The sequence below is a fragment of the Mercurialis annua genome, linkage group LG4 (genome assembly GCF_937616625.2).
Source record: "Mercurialis annua linkage group LG4, ddMerAnnu1.2, whole genome shotgun sequence".
NCBI classification, from domain to species: domain Eukaryota; kingdom Viridiplantae; phylum Streptophyta; class Magnoliopsida; order Malpighiales; family Euphorbiaceae; genus Mercurialis; species Mercurialis annua.
The window spans coordinates 31,840,330-31,866,556 of NC_065573.1; the positions used below are offsets into that span (position 1 = coordinate 31,840,330).

Here is a 26,227-nt window from a genome sequence, read left to right on the forward strand (position 1 = left end):
TACCCATTTTTTTGAAATTTGAACTTAACCACTTGAAAAATTTATTAAAATGTTCTTCATATTTAATGCACAATCTTAATTTTTAGTATTTTTAAAATATTAGGGGATTATTAGACTGCATGTCAATTACAAAAGACACATTTAAACTTTTTTTAGAGTAAGAACAACTCTTAATTTAAAAAAGTGGGTACAATTAGATTAAATGCGGTAATTTTGAGAACAACATAGACGTTAATTGACCAAGTATTTGGATTAATTGATCACAAGTTTAATTAATTAACAGATTTTAACAAAATTATGGGTTAATTTAATAAAAATTAATTTTGATACAAATTGTTCGTGCAAATTTAAGGAGAAAATTGATTAAATTCACCAACAATCATAGCACTTTGCTTAGCACCGATTTTAAGATTTAAAGAATGGAATCAAATTATAACGTTTTCTTTTAAAGATAATAACTTCTTAAAATTGTAGTCACCGATATTTATAGTTAAATTACTATAACTAAGTTTTTTAACTGTGATTAATCAGATGGACCAATTCGGATTTTAAATTTTACATTTCAAATCCTACATTTCAAATTCATGAATTTCAAATCTATTGTTTGGATAAACAAAAAAATTTGAACTCTCAATATATATAATATTTAACTAATAATTAATTTTTTATTTCCTATTTTTTAAAAATAATATTTTTTAAAATAATAGTTCAAAAAATGTATTTTTTTACATTGAACCAAACCAATAAAATCAAAATTTTGAAAATAATAATTTTTTTCAAAAAATCTCGAACCGGTTAATTTTTTTGGTTTGATTTGTGTTATAATGTAACTAAATTTTTTATGTTCAAAATCGAACCAAAAAACAAATTTTTTATAAAATCAAATTTATCCGAACAATAGATTTGTCGGAAAAAAATTTGTCGAATTTTTTTTTGTCAAACGGCCATAACGGGTACCTCGGAAGAGGAGAAGCCTAATCTTCTGAAGAAAAAAAATCGGAATTTTTTTTTCAAACAAACTATATGGATTAAAAAAAATTCGCAATTTTTTTTGTCTAAAAATAATTTCCGATCGGACGCCGACAACGGGTACCTCGGAAGACGAGGATTCTGATCCTCCAGGAAAAAAAATTCGGAAAAAATTTTTCAAAAAAAAATATGTGGATTAAAAAAACAGAAAAAAATTGTCAATTTTTTTTTCGTCGGACGACGGCAGCGGTTAGCTCGGAAGAGGATGAACCTAATCCTTCAAAAAAATCGGGAAAAAATTACCATCGAAAAAAATTCCGGAAAAAATATAGGGATTAAAAAATTTCCGCTAGACGGCGGCAGCGGGTACCTCGAAAGAAGAGGAGCACAATCTTTCAGGAAAAAATTTCCGGAAAAAATTACTGTCAGACAGCGGCGGCGGGTATCTCGGAAAAGGAGAAACATGCTCTTCCTCCAAGAATTTTTTTTGAAAAAAAAATCGGAAAATTATTGACCGGATAAAAATTTCTAATTTTTCTCCATTCCAATCGGGATTAAAAAAATTTGGAAAAAATTTCTGCCAAACGGCGGCAGCGGGTACCTCGAAAGAAGAGGAGCCTAATCCTTCAGAAAAAATTCCGGAAAAAATTACCGTCGGACAGCGGCGGCAGGTATCTCGGAAAAGGAGAAACATGCTCTGCCTCAAAAAAAAATTTGAAAAAAAAATCGGAAAAATGTTAACCGGATGAAAATTTCTATTTTTTTTCCATTCGAATCGGGTTATAGTCGATTTTTGACTGAATAAAATTCAATCAGTTAATTTTAATATAATAAAAATAATGAGATTGTTTGAAATCCATAGGTTATAGAAGTCATTTCAAATCTTTAATTTTGTATGTGTTGAAATTAACTTGGATTTAACTTAAATTCAAATCCAACAAATTTCACAATCCAAACAAAAAATTTGGCTCAAATCTAAATCCAAATTTAAATCCACCCTTATCCAAACGCACTCCTAGTGATTTTCTTTTAATGAGTGAATCGGAAAAAGAACATTTAAGGAATGTGATGCAAATTAAATTGAACTATTAGAAAAAGATTGAAGTTCAAATTTATTCATCAAATATTGAAATGTTTAATAATCCGTGAAAGTTAAAAATCTATCTCTTGCCGACATGAAAGTCATGAAAGTTTGATTTTGGACTAGGACCCTTCCAATTTTAATGAACAAAAAAGGCCACATCTATGTAATCTACAGTATTCATAAAAAAAAAACAAATAGCATATATCAACTTTTGTAGAGCAAGAGTTTAATTTCCACACACGAACCTAAACGACAATCTATATACTATCTTATAAAAGAGAACCCAAAAACACTGTACATTGAACAGTGTTTTTGGGTTAAATTTCCAACTCTGTCCCTTGATATTTAGCATAACTGCCTCCGTACCCTTTCCTTCAATTTTATTTTTCTAATGAAATTACGTTTAGCGGTGGTCTTCTCTTTATCGCTGCCTCTCTACCTACGCCTCTTCTTGCAATTCATTCTCCGTCGACTTTGAAGAAGATATTTATGCTTCATCAAATCACAGATCCGTCAAGGAAGAAGACAACACAGATGGATGTTGAAAGCGATCACAGTGGTTGCTCTAACTTTAGTTCTGACTCAAACATCAGCGGCAGGCGTCGAACATGTCTTTACCGATCACGTCTCAGTTTGATCCTCTTCTATTTTCCTCGACGTGTTTGCTGTCGACCTCTCTTTTTTATCTCCCTACCTCTCTCTTTAATACCTAATCATGTATGTCTTTTAGTTTGTCTTTTACTTTTTTGTTTTTCATGAATTAGTGATGATAGAAGTACTGCTCTCAATATCTCAGACTCTATTTTAATTATCTTTTAATCTTTCAGGCTGGAATACAGTAAACTATGATTTACGACGCCACTACTATTGAGAAAGCTGATCTTCTACTGTTTAGCAGGTCATATTAGCTTCCTCCTTTGTATTTTTTTGAAGAATACCTTTTTTTTATTGTGGAAAGTGCACATAAATTAATTTATAATGTTTGTAGGCAATTGATCCAATAACATGCAAATGCCTGTACAAAATGCTTAATCGAGATGTATTTTATGAATAAATGGCACACTTCTACTGGGAAAGAGGTAATTATAAACTGATTTGGCTATTTATATACAATTTTGAGCTCAATTTGTTTAGTTTTTTTTTTTTGGTATTGAAGTCAAATTGTATTTGATTTGCGCAGCATTTTTATATAGTGGACGATTACGAGAGATGATAAACTGAAAATTTGCTATTTTTTCAGAATCTAATGATTGTGCTAGATGATAAACTGAGGCAATCAAGTGAGTTTCTTCATTATTGATGTAATGCAATGAATATATGGTTCATTTATGGTTCAATAAAAGAATTTTGATGCATTTTAGCGTTGGTTATATGAAAATCGAATGAGCAGTTATGGAGCAGATGTGTGGATATACTGTGCATTGGCATTGATGGAAAAATTTGAATGGGCTCAAGGTTATAGAAAACATTTTTGTTTGCTTTATATGGATTATAAGAATGGTCTTGCCCGACACCCAAAATCTTTACCATATTGTTAATTGCGTTGTCCTTCATCGGAATTTTAAGAGCTTTTTTTTGATAATGTAAATTGACAGTATCATTGGTTACTTTGAATCTTTCGCAGGCTGTCGGTGCGATGTCTACAAAAATTGGTAAGTTGTGCAATCTGTTAAGCTCCTCATGCCATATGTCTAAAAGTCTGTCTTTGAGTTCTTGCCTTAATCATTATATTTCATGTGTTTTGTGGCCTGTTAGTCAGAGATTATATTTTTGGTTTTTCCCTCTTCATGTTTGGTTGTATTTGGTTGTATTGTGTATATTTAATATTTAATGCTTGTGCGAGGTATGCGTGGCTAGCATCGTTGGCAGGCAATTTTTTTTGTAATGTGAATAATTGATTAATTTTTCCAAAAACAACAAGAAGAAAGTTATATTTTTGATGTGTATGGACATTTGCATTGCTCTATGCGACTAATCTCAGTGTAATGATCTTGGAATGCATCAACTTGATGATGTGGATGAGCTCTTTTTAAAACAATGATGCTAGCCACGCATATGAAAAAAAAATCAAAAGTTTATTTCTAAAAATATTTGCAGCTTCTTTATTAGTTTACTCTTTTTGCTCCCCTCATCAATTACATTTAATTTAAGGCACGTCCTGGCATTTGTCCAATGTCACTCGCACATATTCAATCTTAACTTAGATAGAACATAGGCTTTCAATCCTTTCAGTTCTTGTGCTAAAATTCATGTTCAATTGCTTTTAAATTTATTTTTCTGTCAATTTCTTGATTGCAGAGAAGGATTACCTTTGCCTATATGGATTTTTCAATGAATAGTAGGATCAATCTGGCTGCTGAAGAGGTGCCTCCGGAACATCCATAGCCTTCTTTGGGTATTATTTTGCTAGAGATGGAATGCAAAAAAAGGATTATTGGTTGCAGTTCATAGTGATGCATGGTTGGTTGCCGTGTCCTTTTATTTTGAGGCTAGATTTGGATTTGACTAACCTGATAGGTAATTCATTTTCTCATTCGACAACTTATTTGTGTGCTACTATGCATCTGTTGAATTTTTAGTCCCTTAGGATTTTTACCATCAATAGGCATGGAGACTTTGTCATTGTTAATTTTCAGCTTTTATATGATGTCAATGTGGAAGGATAATGATTCTGAATAAGCAAATTCATTATCAGTTTTAACAAATATCACCAGACTGTTAATTATGAGTTTTATGTTGGCTTGCGCCTCGATATGATATTTGAAGGGAAAGACTCATGAAAGAAGGTACCTCGATATTTTGTTTTCTGATTATGTTGCCTTTTGTGTTTCTGAATTGATCATTTTTTCTGCATAAACTCATTGACTAGCAATCTATAAACCTGTTGCTGCTATCTATTTTCTTGAGCATGTGTACTAATAAATATATCCGAGGTAGCTAATTTTGGAATTGGTTTTGAATATAAAAGGTTCCCCATCCAATTTCCGGCTTTACAATTTTTATGAATATCTGCAAAACTCATACGTTATATGATGTATAAGTATCTATCGCATGAAGCTCTCCAACAAATTAAGTTGGTCTCTTGGGAGTTCTTCCTAGCGTCGTATGCTTAAATTAATGTACACTTACGAATTTGGGTTTACTTTATGGAGTTCTTTAATTTATGAATAATAGGCACAAACTGAAAAGGTTCTTGAGGAAAATACAAATTTTATTTGAGCCAGATCGTTAATAATATTTTGATGCGGCATTACTTATGATGTTTGTTTCATGTTCTTTCCATGTTTCAGAAACAAATATGCCCTTAAAAGTCTGCCAAGGCATGCAACCTGGATTCGCTTAAGTGATTTTGTCGAAGCTTTGCCTGAACTGAACTCTTTTGATTCTTAATCTGATAAGTAACAGATGTCTTAATATTATCTTCCCAATTGACCTGGATTTGACATGTTGAGATTGATTGTTTTTCAGGAGAAAGTACTAATTAGTAGTTAATAATTTTAAGCTTTTATTTATATTTTATTCCATAGGCTGTGTAGGATAATACCAATTTTATATTTAATTGTTAATTATGGATTATTACTTAATCTTTTATTACGCATTTATTATTAGATATTTGTAAATTGTGTATTATCTTTTTTAGTTGTTATACTTTAAATTTAGAAATAGTTATACCGAAGCAACGCGAGGGTTTCGTACTAGTATGATATATCTTAGAGCATCATTTTGATATTTACTTTGAATCATTAATCCTTAATAACTGCAATTTGGCTATCATGAGTACTTTGACTTAGGCCTCGCTTGGTTCGTTTTATAGTAATTTCCGGGAAGTTAACTTCTCGGGAACTATAGTTTCTGGGAAGTTAACTTCTCAATAAGTTGATAAATATTGCTTGTTTTGATTTTTACTTCTCGGGAAGTACGAAACTAATTTTTAATTAAAAGACAAAAATGTTCTATGATAATTTTTATATAAATTTAAAAAGAAAAAAAAAAGTTAAGGTTAAATTAGAAAAATACAATAAAAGTGTTAGGGAAGTTCTACTTCTTTGGGTTTTACTAGGGAAGTTACTTCCCTAGTTAAAGGGAAATCAAACATCCAACTTCCCGAAAAGTAGAATGTATAAATTGAACCAAGTGAAAAATATTTGCTACTTTCCGGAAAGTACAACTTCCCTAGCCTATTTACCCCCAAACAAGTTAAATTTATTGTGAATTAATCGAACATTAAAGAATTATAATACTAATAAAAAATGTAATAGTAATAATAATTGGAAATTAATAATTGTGTTTGTTTTTTTCATTCATGCCAGGCTTTAGCTGTTATACAAAAGATTGGTAGTATTATTAAAACGCTCCAACTGAAATGTTTTAATCATAGATAGATCTTCATTAGATTTGATAAGCTAAAACAGCAAATATATGCTCCTCCGTCACTTTACCTTGCTTGTATACTTTATTATCCACATTATTTTAATGACATATCATATAATGTCATTAGGTCAAAATAAAATCTACCTATGCTAGTATCATAATGTGTTTAAAAGTTCATTACTTAAAATATCTCTTTCCATAATTTAATTTAAAATTTGAGTCCATAACTAAACACATTTGATAATTATTAATTAGACTGATCATCATGTCAATTTACTGATCATCATGTCAATTTAGTTAAGAAATTTGCGCAAATGAAAGATTATAAGCACTAAAAACGTTTGTATTAAGAATAATACAAAGTACATAAGGAAAAGACAATTATTTTTTCTTCTTCTCTCTCTTAGAGCAAGTTAGTAACGGTTATTGCAATATGCTACAAATGGCGAGAAGAAGAGACCATAAAAAGTTTTTTCTCAACAATTAATTCTTGACGATGATATTTAATGCAGTGTTAGGTTACTGATGACCTAATGATGTTGAAATATAACTCGATTGGAAAATAAGTTGTAGCTTTTACTTGTGTGATTGATTCAGTTTCTATGAAAAAATCGATTAATTATGTTTGATTATGATGCGATCGAACATGCTATGAAGGTGGATGAGAAAATAGTTGAAAACCCTAAGAATTGAAGGGAGTTATATATTCACGAATAACGTTCAAGAAGTGAGAACAATGCTTTGGAGTTCATACCCCCGCGGTTAACAATGGAGAACGAGTTGTGAATTTCAACTCTAATGAAGTTTCCAAGGAGGAAGGGTGATGGAATTAGGCTATTAATTGTAGCTTGTGTCTGTGGGCTAAAGCAATTTTTGCGGTAATCGTATCAATACAGACGAGAAAATTATGTGATAAGTAACCAATGAGTTATAGGTATAAGTGCACTGGACAACAAACTGTCAGGTCGTGGATTCAAATCCTCCCACAATCGCTCTCTCCTTTTCAATTATTAAAAAAATAAAAGTTTTTGTGATAAGTGTGTAGTGGTATGCAAGAACTGACCTGAACCAAAAAAAAAAAAATCGTGTGCGGCATGATAGTTAAGTACCTTGTCATGCATAGGTTCGAAACCTGGTAGCAACAAAATCTTAATATATTTTATTATATTTTATTATAAATTTTATTATTTCTAAAAAAAATGATTATAATTTATTTAAATTAATGAATACCCATAAATTATGAGTGTTGATGAGTTATTAAATTACATATATTAACCAATGGGGGTTGGTACAAGTGGAAAACGACTTGTATCGCTTAAATAAGGTCTCGGATTCGAGTCTTGTGAATGCAGAAAATTCCCACTGGCAGACTCACCCACCATGCAAGGTGCGCGACGCGGGTCGGATCCGAATTAGTCGGGGCGAAGCCCTGAAAACCGGATGGGCTTACCGAAATTTTTTTTTGCAAATATTAATTTCTTTATTATAGAATTATTTTTTTAATATTAATTGAATTTGAACAATAAATTATTATATAATCAATTAATATTATTTTTAAATTTAATTGTATATACAATTAATTAAAATAAAAAATATTATTAGAATACAGTTACATGTGTAAGAGTTTGGGTAAATAAAAGAAAGCTAAATGTCGTAAAAAGGCCAGACCTTTTATAAAAGTTTCACAAAAGTCCTGACCTTTCAATTTTGTCGATTTTGGCCAAAAACAAATTATTTGGTTTTAATTATGGCCAACTAATTAATTAAAATAAAAAATATTATTAGAATACAGTTACATACAATTAATTAAAATAAAAAATATTATTAGAATACAGTTACATGTGTAAGAGTTTGGGTAAATAAAAAAAGGCTAAATGTCGTAAAAAGGCCAGACTTTTTATAAAAGTTTCATAAAAGTCTTGACTTTTCAATTTTGTCGATTTTGGCCAAAAACAAATTATTTGGTTTTAATTATGTCCAACTCTCAATTTGATTTCACTTTGTCTATGTGGCGCCTACGTGGCATGTATATAGAAGACTCTAGGTGACAGGCTGCTTAGTATACCAATACTTCAATTTCCGGTCAAAAATTCCGGGTCCATAGGTGGACACAAAAATCTCAACAAGGAGCGGGAACTGCTGCACAACAAAAAGGCTGACCGGAATACTAGCCAGCAGAACGATCGGCATAACAAGATTCAACTGATCTCTCAGCATCAGTATAATCGTCGCACAAAAAGAAACCATCATGGCCGCAATAGAAACAAAAAGAGTCGACAGACCAATGATCAATTTCGTGGGCAAAGACTTGAGAAAATCTTCCTCTGAATAACGCGACGTAAGAACTCCTAAGAACATCAAAACCGACGTCGACGAAGCAAACAGAGAGATTGCATCTGATATTAAAAAGATCCTAAATGATTTTTCATGTAAGAAGATCGGAAAACCGGTTTCTTGATGGTTACCGCCGGGAACTGTAAATGCTGCGGTGAACATAATAGTGATGATTAAAGCACCGACGACTGTGCATGAAGTTGCTGTATCTTTCATCCATTTTTCTCCATCTGCGACTAATTCATAATGGTCTGATGAAAATATATCTCCAGGTCTCTGCTCAAAATCGTTGACATATGCCTTTGCTAAAGGATTCACAATGCTTTCAACTTCCTGTATTAAGAATCCCAATCAACTATATCAAAACTAATTAACCAAGTTTGCTTACATAATGTTGCATAATATTACTACGTACGTAAATTATTTCGAAAGTCAGTTTTGTTATTCTTCGCAAATATGTTCAATTAATGAAAAATAAAAAAATTAATTGATATTTTTAGTTTCTGGTTTTTCTCTTTTATAAATTAGTCCATTATTAAAGAAAAAAACATAATATTCTAAAAAATTATCTATAACTTATATATTATTCTTAAAATATTTTTATTATTATAAAAGAATTATTATTTTTTTGAATTAATTTATTATAAAATGACTTAAGAGACTCTGCATTATTTTTATTTCTTTAATAAATATGTAATTGTCATGACTTGCAAATTAACAAAAAAGATTGTCAATTAAAAAAAACTACTTATGGCACTTTTAATCATAGTTGTGAATATATTATATCATTTATTTTACCTTTACTATGTTATTATTAAAATTTTGAAATCGATTATGTAGGTGTGTTCGTCATTAGAGTTGAGCAAAAGGCCAGCTAAACCAAACTTATTGATCTTATTTCTATTAAGTTTGATTTACAATCTTGATTAATTCACGTAATTAGATTTTAATCGACTTGATTGTTTGCTTACTACTAATTGTCACGAATGAGAATGATGTACTTAAATGTATACATTATTTATAGATAGAACCAATTACGAATTGATTTTTTATTTATTATTCTTTCTGATTGGTCGGATTTAGGCTATATATGTAAGAATTTTCTAGTAAGAAATACTTATTGCAAGGTAAGAAAGGTGACCTTGTACCACTGCAGCTCTCTCTGCATCTGCAAAGCTGCACCGGAGATGCGTGAAAGTCGACGAGAAGGTGCTAACTTTGCTGCAACATGCAACATGGTGTTCCGATCCTTGTCGAGATGAGAAATCGACATAAACTTGGACATATCAAGAACATGAACAAGGCTAAATATTTTTTCTTGGCGATGTTGAACTGCAAGCATCAGCATTCCTCGCAAATTATTGTCAAGAGCAGACACCAAACTGGGAATGGATTTAATCATCTCAACCACAACTTCAATTACTCCTTCTCGAATTGCAACGAAGAACGATAAGTACACTCCGTTTTTCCTGAAGTCATCGGGTTCTATAGTTTTTATGTGTTCGCACATAATATGTAAGATTTTGAAAGCATATGCATGAGTCAGCTTCTTTTCGTATATCTGCTTTAGTCCTTCGTGTAGAAGCATAAAAATGAGAAAGTTAGACAAAAAACAGATATTGTACACAAATAAAATAACATTTTTTATAGTTAATTAAAATTCTATCACAACCTTTTTAACTTTATCTCAAAGATTATCTGCCTAATTAATGATAAACATATGATTAAAGAAAACCCATGTAATATCCTAGTTAACCCAGCAGAAAAAACAAAAAACAAAACAAAACAAAAGAACAATCAAACAAAATTTTACGTGCACAGATAGAGAGAATTTATTTTATATGTTTGTAATGAGTTTATAATCTGATTATCACTTATATTTATACTAGAACCATTCAGATACAATTTAAGCGTCAAACCATAATAGATTAGTCATCTGATCCCAATCGAAAATCAAACACTATAAAATTGGAACGATTCCGCTTCACGACCAAACCTACAAACTGGACCTCTAGATAGAAAAGGTTGTAGGGCTGATTTGCTTTAGAGAGGTATTTGAGAGTCAATCGGACCTAAAACCGGTGAGAACCGGCTACGTCAAAATATAGGCCACAAAATTGACAATCTCTATCTTAGCGAATACACTCAACATGATCAATTCTGAAACCTTCTTCAACAAATCACAAAAAACCACCAAACTGTTATTCCCTAATGATGTCAAGGAGCAGGTTTACTTATTTTACAAGAAGCTGTACAGGAAGCTTGATCAGTACCTTATTCTCTAGACGGGATTTCGGTTAGTTACAAGCTTCGGATTTGACTGCAGCTTTTTCAGAACCGTGTTTCGGTTATTCCTCGAAACTTTATAAGTATTAGAGGAAGTTTGTGTGATATCTTATCGACTCCCATATGGTCAATAAAACTAATTTAATAAGATACGTATTATTGAATGATTAATGATGACAAATGAAATTCTAGTGATGAACAGACTAAGGTAATTTATTTTGAGTATTACTATATTTTTTTCACATTTTAATTATCGAATTTTAAAATATTACAAATTAATTACCATACTATACTTTTAACGATTCTGGCTGATTTATAATAAAATTAGGTCAATTTATTCTTATGTGGCAGTCGGTTTATGCTTCACTTTTTTTTATTCAATATAAATCAACAAATACAATACTTCATTTTTCTTTACCATATCATCTTTTCCATTCTTTCAAATTTAAAATTTTAGAGGTAAAACTCAGTTGCTACATAGACATAAATATGTTGGATTTCATTTGAAAATATGCCGGAATCACTAAAATCATATTATAGTAATCAATTTGTAAGATTTTGAATTTGGGTAATTAAATTGCATTGAAGAGAAAGTAGGGTAATTCCAAAAGTCAATAATTCTTATAATAATCGAGAAAGTGAGATGCAACATACCGAAAAAATCTAGGAAATTTGAGACGAGATTCCGCAGCTGCCCTAAACCTGACATGTTAAAGCAACATTGGCTGAACATTGTTAAAATTGTATGAGAAATTTATAAAATGCAGTATAATGAAATTAGATTGAGTTTAATGAAATTCTTAAAAAAGAGTAAGAAAAAAATACTTTTATCATACCTCGAGCTACAATATTTTTCTGTTGAATATGATTATTATGCAGAATGGGTATTCGGATATCACTAGGTGCAGCAGGCAGTTGCACATTAATACCTTCCATAAAATCATATTCAAAACAATCAAACACTATATATAGTAACCAGGATGGGGCGAGGTGGGATAGCTCTCTCATCCCGATTCCGAAATGTTTGAAATCTATGAGTATTAAATATACGCAGGAATCTTTTAATAATTATATTTCTTCTGTCCTGATAGGAGTTGTCCACTTTTACTATTTCACACAGTTTAAGAAAAGATAATTAATGTTCTTATTTTACCACTATTTAATAAATAATTACAATAAATACTAACAATAAATAATTTATGAGTGAATTTTAAATAAAGATAATATAGAAAGATTTATTTTAAAAAATTATTATTTATCAAAAATAAATAAAAAATTTGAAATAAAAAAAATTATGAAAACGAAGAATTCTATTCAGAAAAAGGGAGTAATGTTTTGAGACAAACTGAATTGAGTCTAGATTATTTCAGGTAATGAGACATTATTTTAATTGTTATCACTATTGAATTTCTAATCGGGTTAAATTCATTATAAAAAAATTCTAAATTGTTAAAGTGATAAAAAGAATTTTAAAAGTACTCACGGGAATAGATCCAATGCTTCCAGAAGACGAAATGGGTGCCACTCGGGAATAAATATCTGAGACTTGCAAATTCGTGCAGAGGGTTGATATCTAGATGATTTACTGTTGTTGCTATACTTGGGCATCGCTGCAGCAGATCCAATGATATATCTTGCAATGCAAACAAATTTAACGGTCAATTTTAATAAAATAAAACAATGATTGTAGTTTCTGCATTTGTGAATAAATGTTGATCATTAACTCTCATTTTAATAGTTTAATCAACTAAGATAATATTCTTTTAATTTTAAAATTAAATAGTCACGCTTTTGAACGCTTTTATTAGTATAATTTAGAGTTAATAAATCTAAATTAAAAAATATTATCCCTACTTAATTAAAATTATAAAATCGCACATAAATTTAAAACATACGATGACATAATAACCGAAAACTCAAATACTTTTATAGCAAAGGAAAATTTTAATGCCACGTAATTTTCCATCGGCTACTTGTAATTCGCATGAATTTACCGAGTAACATCTCATTGTTGAGAAAATAAAAATTAAATTACTAAAGTATAAATATAAACAAAGATAACTAAAATTTTAAAAGTTCATAGTTTAGTAATAGCACATGAAAATATATATAACCGTACGTAAGTATAATAGCAAGACTAATTGAAGCATACCAAACATTTCTCTTGAAATGGATTCATGAAGAAGCAAAGATCCATAAGCTCCACTTTTTGGTTCCAGCAAATCAAACGGAGTTACCGAGTACAAATATCGAGCTGTTTCCCTATGCCCATGGTGACACGCCACCGTCACCGGCAGTGAGTCCTTCGCCGGAACTCCAACAGTAACCAAATCACTACTTTTTTCCACCATTATTTCCGCAATTCTGGTCGATCCAATTGTAGCAGCATAAATAAGTGACGATTCTCCATTTCTATCAACGCGTTTTAAGTCGTCTTCGGACATAAACTCCACCAAAACTTGCACCATTTTCGTATTTCCGGCCAATGTAGCAATATGAAGAGCTGTTCGACCATAATTCGCAATCTTCTTCTGTACTGAATGAGGGTGACGGTGAATGAAGTCTTCCACAGCATCCACGTCACCTGTCTCTACAGCCTTGCGCAGAGGTCGCAAATCAACCACTTCATCATCATTCTCTACATTTTCAAAATGATCTTAAAACTCCAAAAATATTATATTCGTAGCGTAACCACTGTTTTTTTCATAGAAATAAATCATTTTGAGCTTTTTTGATTTAAAAACACATTTACCTGCTTGAAGATTTGATGATTCCCCCTGAATCAGAGCCTTTAACTCAGTCATTTTGAATGGAGTATGGCTGAACTGATGTCTGTTATAAAGTATGTCTGAAAAGCATGAATATTAGGGCATGAATGTACATAATGTTGAAGATAAGCATTAAGTAAGTGATAATGTAAATTTTTATGCAAGGAACCAAATTATTATAGCAATTACATTAAACCTAAGGTCTTTTGATTGTATATATACCTGTCACACCTGGTCTTTGTCTATTAGTGAAACTCTACAGTCTCTGATCTATCTCATAATAAATGCAAATTGGAATAGAGAGATGGCTAAATATTTATGTCCTTTACCTTACATATTGTTTAAGTAATCTAAATTCTAAAGTATAAGTAGTTTAAGTTTAAATGGGAATCTAATTCTAAGTTAAATTAACTAAAAGTTTAATTAAAGCTAATAGAATTCTTAAGCTCTAAGCCATCGACTACACTTTAGTATATGGATTTATATTCTTTGGTAATTAGTGTTCACAATGACATATTCGGCCAAACATAATCTAAAGTTAAAACTCATGCACATACTAAAATAATTTTTCAAATCAAAGTATTATTATATATTATTAATAGGGTTAATTTCTAAAAAAATCACGAACTTTACACGAAGTTTCATTTTAATCATGACTTTTAAAAGTTGCCATTTAAAAGCACGAACTTTCATTTTGTTTCAAATTTATCATTTCAGTGTATTTTTGTTGACTAAATTCCTCAATAAACCATCAATGAAAAATTCGAATTATAAATCGACATCAAATCTTATTATCTTTTAGTTAGAGTATATAGGATTAGGAATTTTTGGTTAGATAAAATACACCGGATTTTACTTTGGCGATAGATTTGAAACAAAATGAAAGTTCGTGCCTTTAAATGACAACTTTTAAAGTTCATGATTAAAATGAAAATTCGTGTAAAGTTCGTGATTTTTTTAGGAATTAACCCTTATTAATAATAATTCAACTATTACTAAATATATATATAATGAGTCACATAAATATTAAAATATGAAATTAATTGGTAACTAAAAATAATATTAAATAATAATTAAAAAGTATGAAAACTTTAATAATTAAGTATATACTGTTAACCAATATATTTGAATTCAAAAAAAAAACTATCAATAAATAAATAAAAATAAATAGGGATGATAAATGATTTTAAAAATGATTGTTCATCTATTTTATTTGTGTAAGTTTAAATGATAAATAACTCAAATTTTAAAAATGATCAAGAATATGACCAATCAATCTAAAATGGATGCATGAATTTCAAAATAAAAAAAATTACAACAATTATTTTTTATTAGACAAAATAAACTTATTTATCCACAACTGTAGCCTTTTTGTCAGATATACAATAATTTTTGGCCTTTGTCAATCTGATCCATCATGTATTCTACCTTTGCTAAATATATTCAAGTCTTGAATATATTTAGGTATATTTGGTAAAATTGAAATGAGTTTTAAAATATTTGGAGAAAATTAAATAAATTAATGATGACCAAATTAGCAAAATTCAAAAATCATGATATATTTAACAAAAAGACTATAATAATGGGTAGATAAGTGACAGGAGTAGAATCACTCCTATTTAACGAGTTTAATTATGTCAGTTTATCGTATTTTGTTGAGCGTTTTGAGGTGTTTTTTGTTTCGTTGTGTGTTTGAACTTTTCAGGATCGATAATGGTAATATGGGGCTGAAAGAGCGGAAAAGGCTTGCAATCGTGTTTTGAATTGAAGCCGTAAGTTTGCGGAGTAAGGAAAATCAAAACACGGAGAATTTAAAGGAGGTATAGGCCGAGACACCATGTATCAGCCGATACATTTACTTTTTTTTTTTGATAAATGATGGGTATATTAGCACATCCACAAAGGAATGGATGACAAAAAGCTTCTAGGAGCTAAAGTTACAAAGAAAAACAGAAAAATGCTAAATTTCTGAATACATCATTAGTAGAAAAGGAAAATCTCGCTTTTTTTTGAATACATCAGTAGCAGAATTTAAAGAAGCTAAAGTTATAAAGTTAAAAAATCGGCTACAAAAGAATTCATTTGTAGAATATTAAGGCTGTGGTGCCCCACTGGTAAAATTTCAATTTTTTTTGCCAAAGTTATAATTTATTTATAAAAATTAAAAACAAATAATTGAAATAGTATGATGTAATAAGATTTAAACATATGATCTTTAAATTGTAAATTAAATATTAACAACCAATCCAAGATAAAGCAAAATATGAATCGAAAAAAAAGGATATGGATCTCGCTAAAAGTGTCACATTGAATCTTAACAATGAATAATGTTCCATTGGTGCGTGGAATTACTTGATTAAGACTTTTCCGATTATACGGATGATCCGTTCTATCAACTGAATCCTAATAATTTCTGATCATTATCATTGATGAAATTTTAAAGAGATTTATCATAATATCTGTTAAAAAAAGAGATATATCATAACACAGTAAGAAAAATTTTGGATTATAAAAATCTAAATGTAAAATACCGAACAATTATTTAATATCTTTCCATAATTCAAAAAAACTGATAAATAAAATTACAAAATAAGTTATTCAATCAATAAAATTGTAAGATATATTGAATAAAAACGCATAAAAATAAAATGTTAATTCGCATGAAGATTTTATCATTTACTGTTTTAGCAATCTTAGTAGGACTGATTTTGCCTTACTCTGTGTTATGATCTGGTCTGCTTGGACAAATAGGAACAAGTTGTTTTTTGATCAGACTATGTTTGCTACAGATAAAGTGGTAGATTGGGCTATCAAGTTTATTGAAGAGTTTGTGAATGAGAATAAAAGCACGAAGATGGGGACTATGTCATTTGTAGGTAAGTCTAGGGATGAGGATGGTCGCTGGATTCCTCCAAGAAGAGGGACTTACTGCGTACAAGTGGATGTTAGCTTTGATAAAGGGAAGAATTGTTTTGCTACTGGAGCTGTAATTCGAGACTGGGAAGGCAAAGTGTTAGTAGCATGACATACTAGGTACGATTGGTTGGCGGAAACTGATGTGGGTGACGCTATTGCGATTAGAAATGGCATTACATTGGCAATGAGAGACAATTTAACTCCTTTTCAAGTCAATTCTAATTCAAAAGTTGTAGTGAATTCTTTCAATAACAACGAGAAGCTGTGTAATGATGTTAGCCTGATAGCTGTAGACTGCTATTCTATGTTGAAGAATGTAAACTATTTGGGTTTCTTTCATGCTAATAGAAAATCCAATCAAGTAGCTCATTTCTTAGCTAGAAAAAATTTATGTCACTTCAGTGATATCTGTACTTGGAGGGGTTCTCTCTCCCAAGATGTTCAACAATATGTTTTGGCTGATCTTTCAGTTGTAAAAGATTTTAAAAATATTGTTCTATTTCAAAAAAAAATTCCGATAAAAATTGAAAAATTACCTTTGTTGCCTTTTAAAAGATCAAGACAAAAAAATAACTTTTAGAAAAAAAACAGGAAAGCAAAGGTTTAGGGTGAAATTTTCTTAAGAATAAAATGTTATTGTTTCACTTTTTTCCCCCTTTAAATTTAGACATCAGTCATCACAGCTTACACTTCTATTAACAGACTCAAAATTATTGGCATAGTTGTAATCAAAATTAAGAGTAATTGATTCTGATCATTACTGAATTTTTAACTTTTTAATTTTGGTCATTAAACTATTTTTTATCATTAAATTTTCATTTTAATATTTCCGGCCAAAAATGCTTACGTGGCAGCCGAAAATTGACATGCGGCAACCGGATTTTACTAGTTTTATTTTAAAAATCTATCACATATACATAATTTTATTTTAAAAATAAATTTTATGTCAAAATATGCATAGATGACAAGTTTTCAGATAAAAAATTTAATTCCGGCTGCCATCTAAGCATTTTAGACCGAAAAATTTTAAAATGAAAAAAATTGAAAGTTCACTGATAAAAAGAAAATAATTTAATGATTGAAATGAAAAAAATTTTAAAATTTCAATGGACTCCAAAATCAATTACCCCGAAATTAATAAAACAATTCTCATCTAAAGCATCAGAATGAGAAACATCCAAATTCCACATGCCTTGAACAACCAAGAATTTCACCACATATGCACGTTTATCGTAATACATCCAAACTAGGGCCAATAATCAATAAAAAAATATGTGCATATGAAGACTATATTACTGGGTGACATGCTGCTTAGCATTCCAATACTTCAATTTCCGGTCAAAAATTCCAGGTCCATAAGTGGACACAAAAATTTCAACAAGTAGCCGGAATTGCTGCACAACAAAGAGGCTGACCGGAATACCAGCCAACAGAACGATCGGCATAACAAGATTCAACTTGTCTCTCAGCATCAGTATAATCGTCGCACAAAAAGAAACCATCATCGCCGCAATAGAAACAAAAAGAGTCGACAGACCAATGATCAATTTCGTGGGCAAAGACTTGAGAAAATCTTCCTCTGAATAACGCGACGTGAGAACTCCTAAGAACATCAAAACCGACGTCGACGAAGCAAACAGAGAGATTGCATCCGATATTAAAAAGATCATAAATGTTTTCTCATGTAAGAAGATCGGAAAACCCGTTTCTTGATTGTTACCGCCGGGAACTGTAAATGCTGCGGTGAACATAATAGTGATGATCAAAGCACCGACGACTGTGCATGAAGTTGCGGTGTCTTTCATCCATTTTTCTCCGTCTGCTACTAATTGATTATGGTTTGATGAAAATATATCTCCAGCTCTCTGCTCAGAATTGTTGACGTGCGATTTGGCTAAAGGATTCACTATGCTTTCAACTTCCTGTATTAAGAATCAGTCAACTTATCAAAATTAATTCATCAACACTAATCATCTAATTGACCTTGTACCACTGACCTTGTACCACTGAAGCTCTCTCTGCATCTGCAAAGCCGCACCAGAGATGCGTGAAAGCCGACGAGGAGGTGCTAACATTGCTGCAACATGCAACAAGTTGTTCCGTTCCTTGTCGAGTCCAGAGATCAGCATAAACTTGGACATATCAAGAACATAAACAAGGCTAAATATATTTTCTTGGCGATGTTGAACCGCAAGCATCAGCATTCCTCTTGCATTTTTGTCGACAACAGTCACCAAACTGGGAATGGATTTAATCATTTCAACAGCAACTTCAATTGCTCCTTCTCTAACCGCGCTGAAAAACGCTGCGTAAACTCCGTTTTTCCTCAGGTCATTGGATTCTATAGTTTTTATATGTTCGGTCATAATGTTTAAGATTTTGAGAGCATAGGCATGGGTCAGCTTCTTGTTGTATATCTGCTTTAGTCCTTTGTGTAGAAATATAACAATGAGAAGTTAGAACAAAATAAAAATGCAATTTTTATATTTAATTGTAATTCTATCACAGCCTTTGACATTGCCGTATTCACAAATTAATTTTTTAATATAATTATATCATCATTTTGAATTTTTTAATATATAAATTAGCTATAACATATTTTTGGATCTCTGTTGCACTTGTCCATTTTTGGCATGGAATTTATATATTTTTATTTCTTAATATTGAATCCCTAAGCGATATTAGATCCCACTGTTAGAAAAATACAGTGCTTGTACTTTACGTGCCGTTATGAGATAAGTTTTTTACTTGATTTTTATTTTAACTTAGTCCATTTATTTTTATTTTATTATCATTAATCAAAACTCTAATATCTTTTTGGTCTGAAATGACATCATGTATATTATTTTATGAAATAGACAAAAATATCTACAAAGTTAAGATTATAAAGATTCAGTGTTGATAAATAAAAAACTTAATCACTCATAAATCTTCCACCTTTAACCCCTTTTATAAATATACTTTGACGTAGGAATTTTTCTAATTTTACACTAATTTGTTCTTTTATGTTTCAATTGTATCATAAAGCATTAAATGACCTCTTTTTACTTATAAAAAAATTTAAAATAATCTTTTATTTCTTATATTATTAATAATATTAGGGTCTAATTGAAATATAAGCTAAAAATGAAGAATTATTTTAAACTTTTTTTAAATGAAAAGAAGTTAATTTGATGTTTTGAGGTACAACTGAAACATAAAATGACAAATTAGGGTAAAATTAAAAAAATTCTTACGTCAGAATATATTTACAAAAAGGATTAAAGGTGGAGGGTTTTAGGTTATTAGGCCTAAATAAAAATGGAAATATGTAATGCCAAAAACAGAACAAGCTTCCATTTTTTATTTATCAACACTGAATTTTTATAATTACTTTATTTTTTTATATATTAAATTATAAAAATTCCACCTTTTAAGGATTCAAATTTCAATCAAGCTTTCATGGATTTTTAGCTTAACAAGATGCATGAACAAAGAATGAAGCCTAGCTTTAGTTCCACAACAAGTAATGTAAACGTAAAATCCAACTCTAGACGTTTTACTATAGATTCTCATACCATTATCAGATAATCATCAACTCAAATCCTTAAAAATACTAGAACCAAGTTCATTAATAATTTTATTATCAACTTCAACCAATGATCAGCAAAACTAATTTAAACAAACAAACTGTACTTGGATGATTATTAATGACAAATGAAATTTTAGTAAACAGAATAATGAAGAAATTTAGAGGCATCATACCAAAAAAATTTAGGAAATTTGAGACGAGATTTCGCAGCTGACCTAACCCTGAAATGTTAATAATAACAGAATGAGTAGCAAATTAATGAAATTAGATTGAGTTCAATGAAACTCTTCAAAAGTAAGAAAAATTAGTTTTGTCATACCTCGAGCTAAAATATTTTGGTGTTGAGTGTGGTTATTCTGCGGAATGGATATTCGAACTTCACTAAGGGCAGCAGGCAGTTGTACATGAATTCCTTCCAAGAAATTACATTCAATACTATTATTTTAATTACATTTGAATCTTTAAACGGAGTAAATTTATTATAAAAAATTTAATATTGAAAAATGATAATAAAAATACTAACGGGAATAGATCCAGTGCTTCCAGAAGACGAATTGGGTGCTACTTGGGAATAAATTACTGAGACTTGCAAATTCGTGCAGAGGGTTGATTTTTAGATGATTTACTGTTGTCGCTATACTTGGGCATCGCTGCAGCAGATCCAAAGATATATCTTGCAATGCAAACAAATTAACGCTCAATTTTAATAGAATAAAGAGTCATTGTGGTCCTTAAATTTATTAATAAAAAATAATTAATTTATATTTAATCATTTTAATCAAATAGAAATAATATTTATATTTAGATAAATTAACTCCAAATTGATAATTACGGCCCTTGAACACATTTATTTTATACAATTTCATGGTTAATTAACATAAACAATAGTATTTATAATTAATTAAAATTACTAAGTAGCATATAAATTTATCGACCATAATGATTTTTTGTTCAATAATTATACTCCCTCCGTCCCGTTTAAGAAGGGACATATTCTATTTTTATTTGTCCCATCTAAGAAGGTCATATTGTGTTTTCCGTGCCAATTTATATTGAACTTCCACTTTTATTCCTTTAATTATTCCAATATGTATTAAATGCGACTCAATTTACAATACATCTATACTATTATTAGGAGAAACTATACTAATTAATAGGGGTAGACATGACAAAATAGAATATTGTCTTATTTTATTAATCTTTGTGCAAAACTCATTTGTCCCTTCTTAAACGGGACGGAGGGAGTAATACATAATGAAAAAGTTGAATATCGATTATCATTTTACCTCTCATTTATAATTTATTTGAACGTACTGAGTAATCCCTCTTCATTAAAGAAACTGATTATAAATATAAAAATAAAATGATAGTAACCAAAATGTAAAAGCTTCAGGAACTGTAAAACAAAATACCGGTCAAATACATTAGCAAAAAGTCAGTAATTAATTTTTGACATAATTGCAAGCATACCAAACATTTCTCTTGAAATGGATTCATGAAGAAGCAAAGATCCATAAGCTCCACTTTTCGGTTCCAGCAAATCAAACGGAGTTACCGAGTACAAATATCGAGCTGTTTCCCTATGTCCATGGTGACACGCCACCGTCACCGGCAGTGAGTCCTTCGCCGGAACTCCAACAGTTACCAAATTACTACTTTTTTTCACCATTATTTCCGCTATTCTCGTGGATCCAATTGTAGCAGCAAAAATAAGCGACGACTCTCCATTATTATCAACGCATTTTAAGTCGTCATCGGACATAAACCCCACCAACACTTGCACCATTTTCGTATTTCCGGCCAAAGTAGCAATATGAAGAGCTGTCCGACCAAAATCCGCAATCTTCTTCTGTACTGAATTAGGGTGACGGTGAATGAATTCTTTCACAGCATCCACGTCACCTGTTTCCACAGCCTTGCGTAGAGGTCGCAAATCAACCACTTCATCATTCTCTACATTTTCTGCATTTTCAAAATGATCTTAAAACTCCAAACTTTTATATTTGTAACTACTGATTTTTTCATAAAAATAAATGATTTTGGACCTTTTTGATATAAAATACATTTACCTGCTTGATGGTTTGATGATTCCCCTTGAATCGGTGCCTTTAACTCAGTCATTTTTGGTAGAGTATGGCTGAACTGATGTCTGTACAAGCATGAATATTAGGGCATGAATATACATAATGTTGAAGATAAGCATTATTAAGTGAGCATAAGGAACCAAATTGAGGATAGTATTAGTATTAAATAAAGCCAACTTAATTACTCTTATAGTAATACTTTTAAATATACCTGTCACACCTAGTTTTTGTCTATTGGTGAAAAACTCTATAGTCTCTATCACACAATAAATGCAAATTGCAATATAGATAAGCTAAAGTATTTATGTCCTTGCATATTGAAACAAAGCATTCACGTCCTCTCAAATACGAAAAGACAATTGTCAAAATATTTTCCTAACTAAGTGTTTCTCCCTCTAACTCTCTTCCTTTTTCACAAACCCTATTAGCCTCTTTTTTAGAGGAGGTGATTTTTAACCAAAATCTCCTTATAAATCATATAAAATAAATAATTCTATTATACAAAAAGTTTGTTGTTGTTTTTTTGATTTTGGGTTCCTACTCTTTATCATTATGAGTTTATTTTCTTCAAAATTTACAAAAAATCATCTACTTGAAAGGTTAACTTATAAATTTAGATCTTTTCAACTTGATTATTGTTCCTTAAATGCTATATTTATGTCTTTTTTTGTTGTGATTATTTAAATTTATAATTTATTATTGTCTTTTAACTAGATTTAATTTTTAGATTTAGTTATTTTGACTTATGTATTTAGTGACCCTTATTGGTTAGTTTAGCTCTATTCGATAACTGTATTTTTACAGCTCTCATCATCCTTTGTAGAATAGTTTGTTTAATATGTTAAGAAACTGTTTATGTAATATTTATTATTATTAATGGAAATTTTAGTTTTTGTCAAAAAAATAGAAAAAGATAAAAACAAAAATAGCATATTTTAAAGGCAAATAAAAGCAAAAGCTTATTTGTGGTATCCTTTTTCATTTTCCAATTAAAGATAACATGAGCATGTGGTACAGTTGGACGTGCATGACCTATTAAAGATATCTATATAAACTTAGTTCGTCATGTAAAATTATAAATTATATATTATTAATTAATAATATGATATATAAAATTATTAAATACAATTAATAATCCTGTAACTTTTTTGTGGTTAATGAAATTTTAAAGGTACAATTGAGAAGAAAGATAAAAAACGGAAAATAATCTTGCTTGGTTTTAAAAAATATATATGTTTAGATACCATATTAGAAAAAAAAGTTGACGTTCTCTTTTTTTAAAAGGTGAAATAAAAATTATAACTATGAACGGTTTCTCAATAAACTAAAAGAATTATTCTAAAATAATAATATGATACAATTATCGAATAGGACTTTTTCAATCATTAAAAGATTACCAAATACATATATGGTTCAAATATTGAAACTACGATTTTGAAACCACTTGATTTATGAAGTTTCAAACTTTTAAAACCTCGTCTTCAATATAGATCCTATAGTATGATCCGCTTGATCCATTGAACCTTTAATTTTCCGATCTTCATATGCAATAAATCTCAAAAAATAGATCAAACACATCCTAAAAACACTTTATTCAAAAAAAATCTAAAGGAGAGAAGATGATTTTAATTTTCGATTATATTTTTATTAGATAGCTCAGTTTATTTAATTTTTAAAAAGTTCAAACCGAATCGAAAACCAAACACCAAACTTCTATCTAATTACAAAACGATCCTAACTGTATTCACCAAATAATCGAACCATAATTACAATTTTATTCAGTTCAGTTTGATTTTACGGTCCGGTTTGATCTAGTTCGGTTTTTGCAAGTTGCACCAAAAACAACAGGTTCTTTAATTTCGTGTGATTCTACATTAGATTTTATGAAAACATGTTTTAAATTTTTATGAATTATAAAATAAAATCGCTCATAAAATATGATCATAACTTTTGAAAATTATTATATTCAATGATTTTCCAAATTAACTGGACCCAGAGTCAAGTCCACATCAACATTTGATTTATTGTTAAAGTGTATCAGGACAAACAAAAAAGGAACAAACACTATACATTATGCGATATGTCCCTATCACTATAATGAAAGGTAGTAGATATTTTTATAGTTATCATTCATGGTTGAAAAAATTATTTTGTATATTTATAATTTTGACTGTTTTTAATTTTTATTAAATCCTATAGTTATTTTTTAACCAAAAGCAAATGATCATATATAGATTAGAAACCAAATACATAAATATCTAGTGTTGTTGTAGGAACGATTTTTTTTATAGAGAAAGTTAAATTATAAGCTACACTATTAAAACATCTCTTTACATATTGAACTGAACAATCTACAAAAAACTCTTCGGAAATGTTAAATGTCTTGACAAATTCCCCAAGCTTGGTATCTGTTACCGTATGCGAATTGATAAGTTGAGAAACTTGAAATGCATTACCCTCCATTAAAACTCTGTCCCAAAAACAAAGGACTCCCAATTTAATGATTCTCGTAATGCCAAAAGCTCTAATATACGTGGATCCTAAATATGCCTGAAAGGTGCATGAAACCGACCCACAATAGATCCATTACAGTTTATGGTCGGGTGGAATTTAATGACTTTATTATTTAAATGATAATTTTTTGAAGATTAGTTTTTTACAATATATTTTTTAAAAGCAAATAATTTTGAACCAGCCAACCCTAAAGTAAGAGTCGGTTGAGGGGAGTTGTGGTCATGCCCTAACGCAAGTGAGGCCAGCCATTTTGTTGCACTTGTTTCTTGAGGTAGGTCTTTGATACTTTCATGGGCTTCTGATCTATTTGAACATTTCATGGGCATATCTGTATCTATTTAAGCATCCATGGGCTACTTTCATTGCATTCTCTTCCAAATCGGTCGTATTATCCAATACAAAGTAGTTATCGTCAATTATACAATTTTTTGAGCAAATTACGTTAAGGTCCCAGAAATATATTATAATTAACAGTTTGGCATCTCTTGTTTCAAAAGTCTATTTAATGGTCTCTCAGTTTTGATTCCGTTAACTATTAGGTCCCTCTGTTAATTTCGACACTTATTTCAAACGATTTGGTACCCCATCTTTAATTTTATGAACAATTTGTTCCCTCACTTTTAATTTTATTAAACGATTTGGTCCCTCACTTTAGACGATTTAGTCCCTAAGTTTTAAACCGTTAAACGATTTGATCCCTCAAATTAACAGAAGGATCTCCTAGTTGACGGAATTAAAATTAAAGGACTATTAAGTAGACTTTTGAAACAAAAGGTGCCAAACTGTTAATTATAGTATACGTCAGAGACCTCCAAATAATTTGCTCTTTTTTTTAATGAAAATTTTTAAGAAAATATGGGTTTGTATTTTTGTTTTTAAAAGAATGTTTGCATAACTACGGTTCACATTTTACTATTGGTACAATTTTAATATATTGATTTGTATACTTCAATAACTTTTAAGTACAATGTCCGTATTAGTTTCAATACAGTTTTTAGTTTTATTATGTAATATATAAATATATATTTTAATTTGTATATTTCTAATATGCTATTAGTAATTTTAGTACATTATTAATTTAGTTTTATTATACTTTAGTTTATTAGCAATATAATATCTGAATTGAAATTCCTTCAAGTTCTTTAAATTTGAAAGGTCAAATTTAATAAATCTACATCATTCATTTAGCCTCAGAATGTTATCCTTATAAGAGACTCAACCGCAATGAATTAACTCCCACATCTGATATGTTGAGTGGCTTTTCATGAAAGCATGCATTTAACCTTAGGGATTGACCTTCTAACTCTAGAGAAATTAATAAACATATTTC

General features: G+C 29.9%; 2 protein-coding genes and 1 long non-coding RNA gene across 6 annotated transcripts; 1 reads left to right on the forward strand and 2 right to left on the reverse strand.

Annotated features, from left to right (window-relative positions):
* The first annotated feature begins 2,460 nt into the window (after positions 1-2,460).
* On the forward strand, positions 2,461-3,674 carry LOC126679065 (uncharacterized). Of its 2 annotated transcripts, none has more exons than XR_008790634.1 (4): positions 2,461-2,770; positions 2,881-2,951; positions 3,042-3,132; positions 3,234-3,674. It is a non-coding gene; the product is annotated as an uncharacterized LOC126679065 (long non-coding RNA). The 2 variants fall into 2 exon arrangements; XR_007640793.2 differs by having other exon boundaries at positions 3,294-3,674.
* A 4,509-nt stretch (positions 3,675-8,183) lies between these two features.
* LOC126677327 (uncharacterized) lies at positions 8,184-14,126 on the reverse strand. Of its 2 annotated transcripts, XM_050371892.2 has the most exons (8): positions 14,035-14,126; positions 13,797-13,892; positions 13,197-13,682; positions 12,528-12,677; positions 11,881-11,973; positions 11,699-11,746; positions 9,900-10,330; positions 8,184-9,091 (listed from the first exon to the last, which is right to left on the reverse strand). In XM_050371892.2, exons 2-8 carry the CDS (start codon positions 13,846-13,848, stop codon positions 8,465-8,467), a joined length of 1,887 nt encoding a protein of 628 aa, XP_050227849.1. In that variant the 5' UTR covers positions 13,849-13,892; positions 14,035-14,126; the 3' UTR covers positions 8,184-8,464. The 2 variants fall into 2 exon arrangements, with proteins under 2 accessions (XP_050227849.1, XP_055961620.1); XM_056105645.1 differs by lacking the exons at positions 11,881-11,973; positions 14,035-14,126 and having other exon boundaries at positions 13,797-13,953.
* A 3,711-nt stretch (positions 14,127-17,837) lies between these two features.
* LOC126677326 (uncharacterized) lies at positions 17,838-22,697 on the reverse strand. 2 transcript variants are annotated; one of them, XM_050371890.2, is made up of 8 exons: positions 22,595-22,697; positions 22,369-22,448; positions 21,770-22,261; positions 20,823-20,972; positions 20,619-20,711; positions 20,473-20,520; positions 18,726-19,156; positions 17,838-18,650 (listed from the first exon to the last, which is right to left on the reverse strand). In XM_050371890.2, the coding sequence occupies exons 2-8, from the start codon at positions 22,418-22,420 to the stop codon at positions 18,021-18,023; spliced, it is 1,896 nt and encodes a 631-aa protein (XP_050227847.1). In that variant the 5' UTR covers positions 22,421-22,448; positions 22,595-22,697; the 3' UTR covers positions 17,838-18,020. The 2 variants fall into 2 exon arrangements, with proteins under 2 accessions (XP_050227847.1, XP_050227848.1); XM_050371891.2 differs by lacking the exon at positions 22,595-22,697 and having other exon boundaries at positions 21,770-22,252; positions 22,369-22,533.
* Positions 22,698-26,227: the final 3,530 nt, after the last annotated feature.

Coding starts and splice junctions, on each gene's coding strand:
- LOC126677327 (XM_050371892.2), bottom strand. CDS start 13,848: ATGACTGAGTTAAAGGCTCTGATTCAGGGGGAATCATCAAATCTTCAA. Junction 13,683..13,796: donor ATCATCAAATCTTCAAGCAG/GTAAATGTGTTT, acceptor TTGAAAATGTAG/AGAATGATGATGAAGTGGTT. Junction 9,092..9,899: donor GAGAGCTGCAGTGGTACAAG/GTCACCTTTCTT, acceptor TTCTTAATACAG/GAAGTTGAAAGCATTGTGAA.
- LOC126677326 (XM_050371890.2), bottom strand. CDS start 22,420: ATGACTGAGTTAAAGGCACCGATTCAAGGGGAATCATCAAACCATCAA. Junction 20,973..21,769: donor CATTTCAAGAGAAATGTTTG/GTATGCTTGCAA, acceptor TTGCATTGCAAG/ATATATCTTTGGATCTGCTG. Junction 18,651..18,725: donor GAGAGCTTCAGTGGTACAAG/GTCAGTGGTACA, acceptor TTCTTAATACAG/GAAGTTGAAAGCATAGTGAA.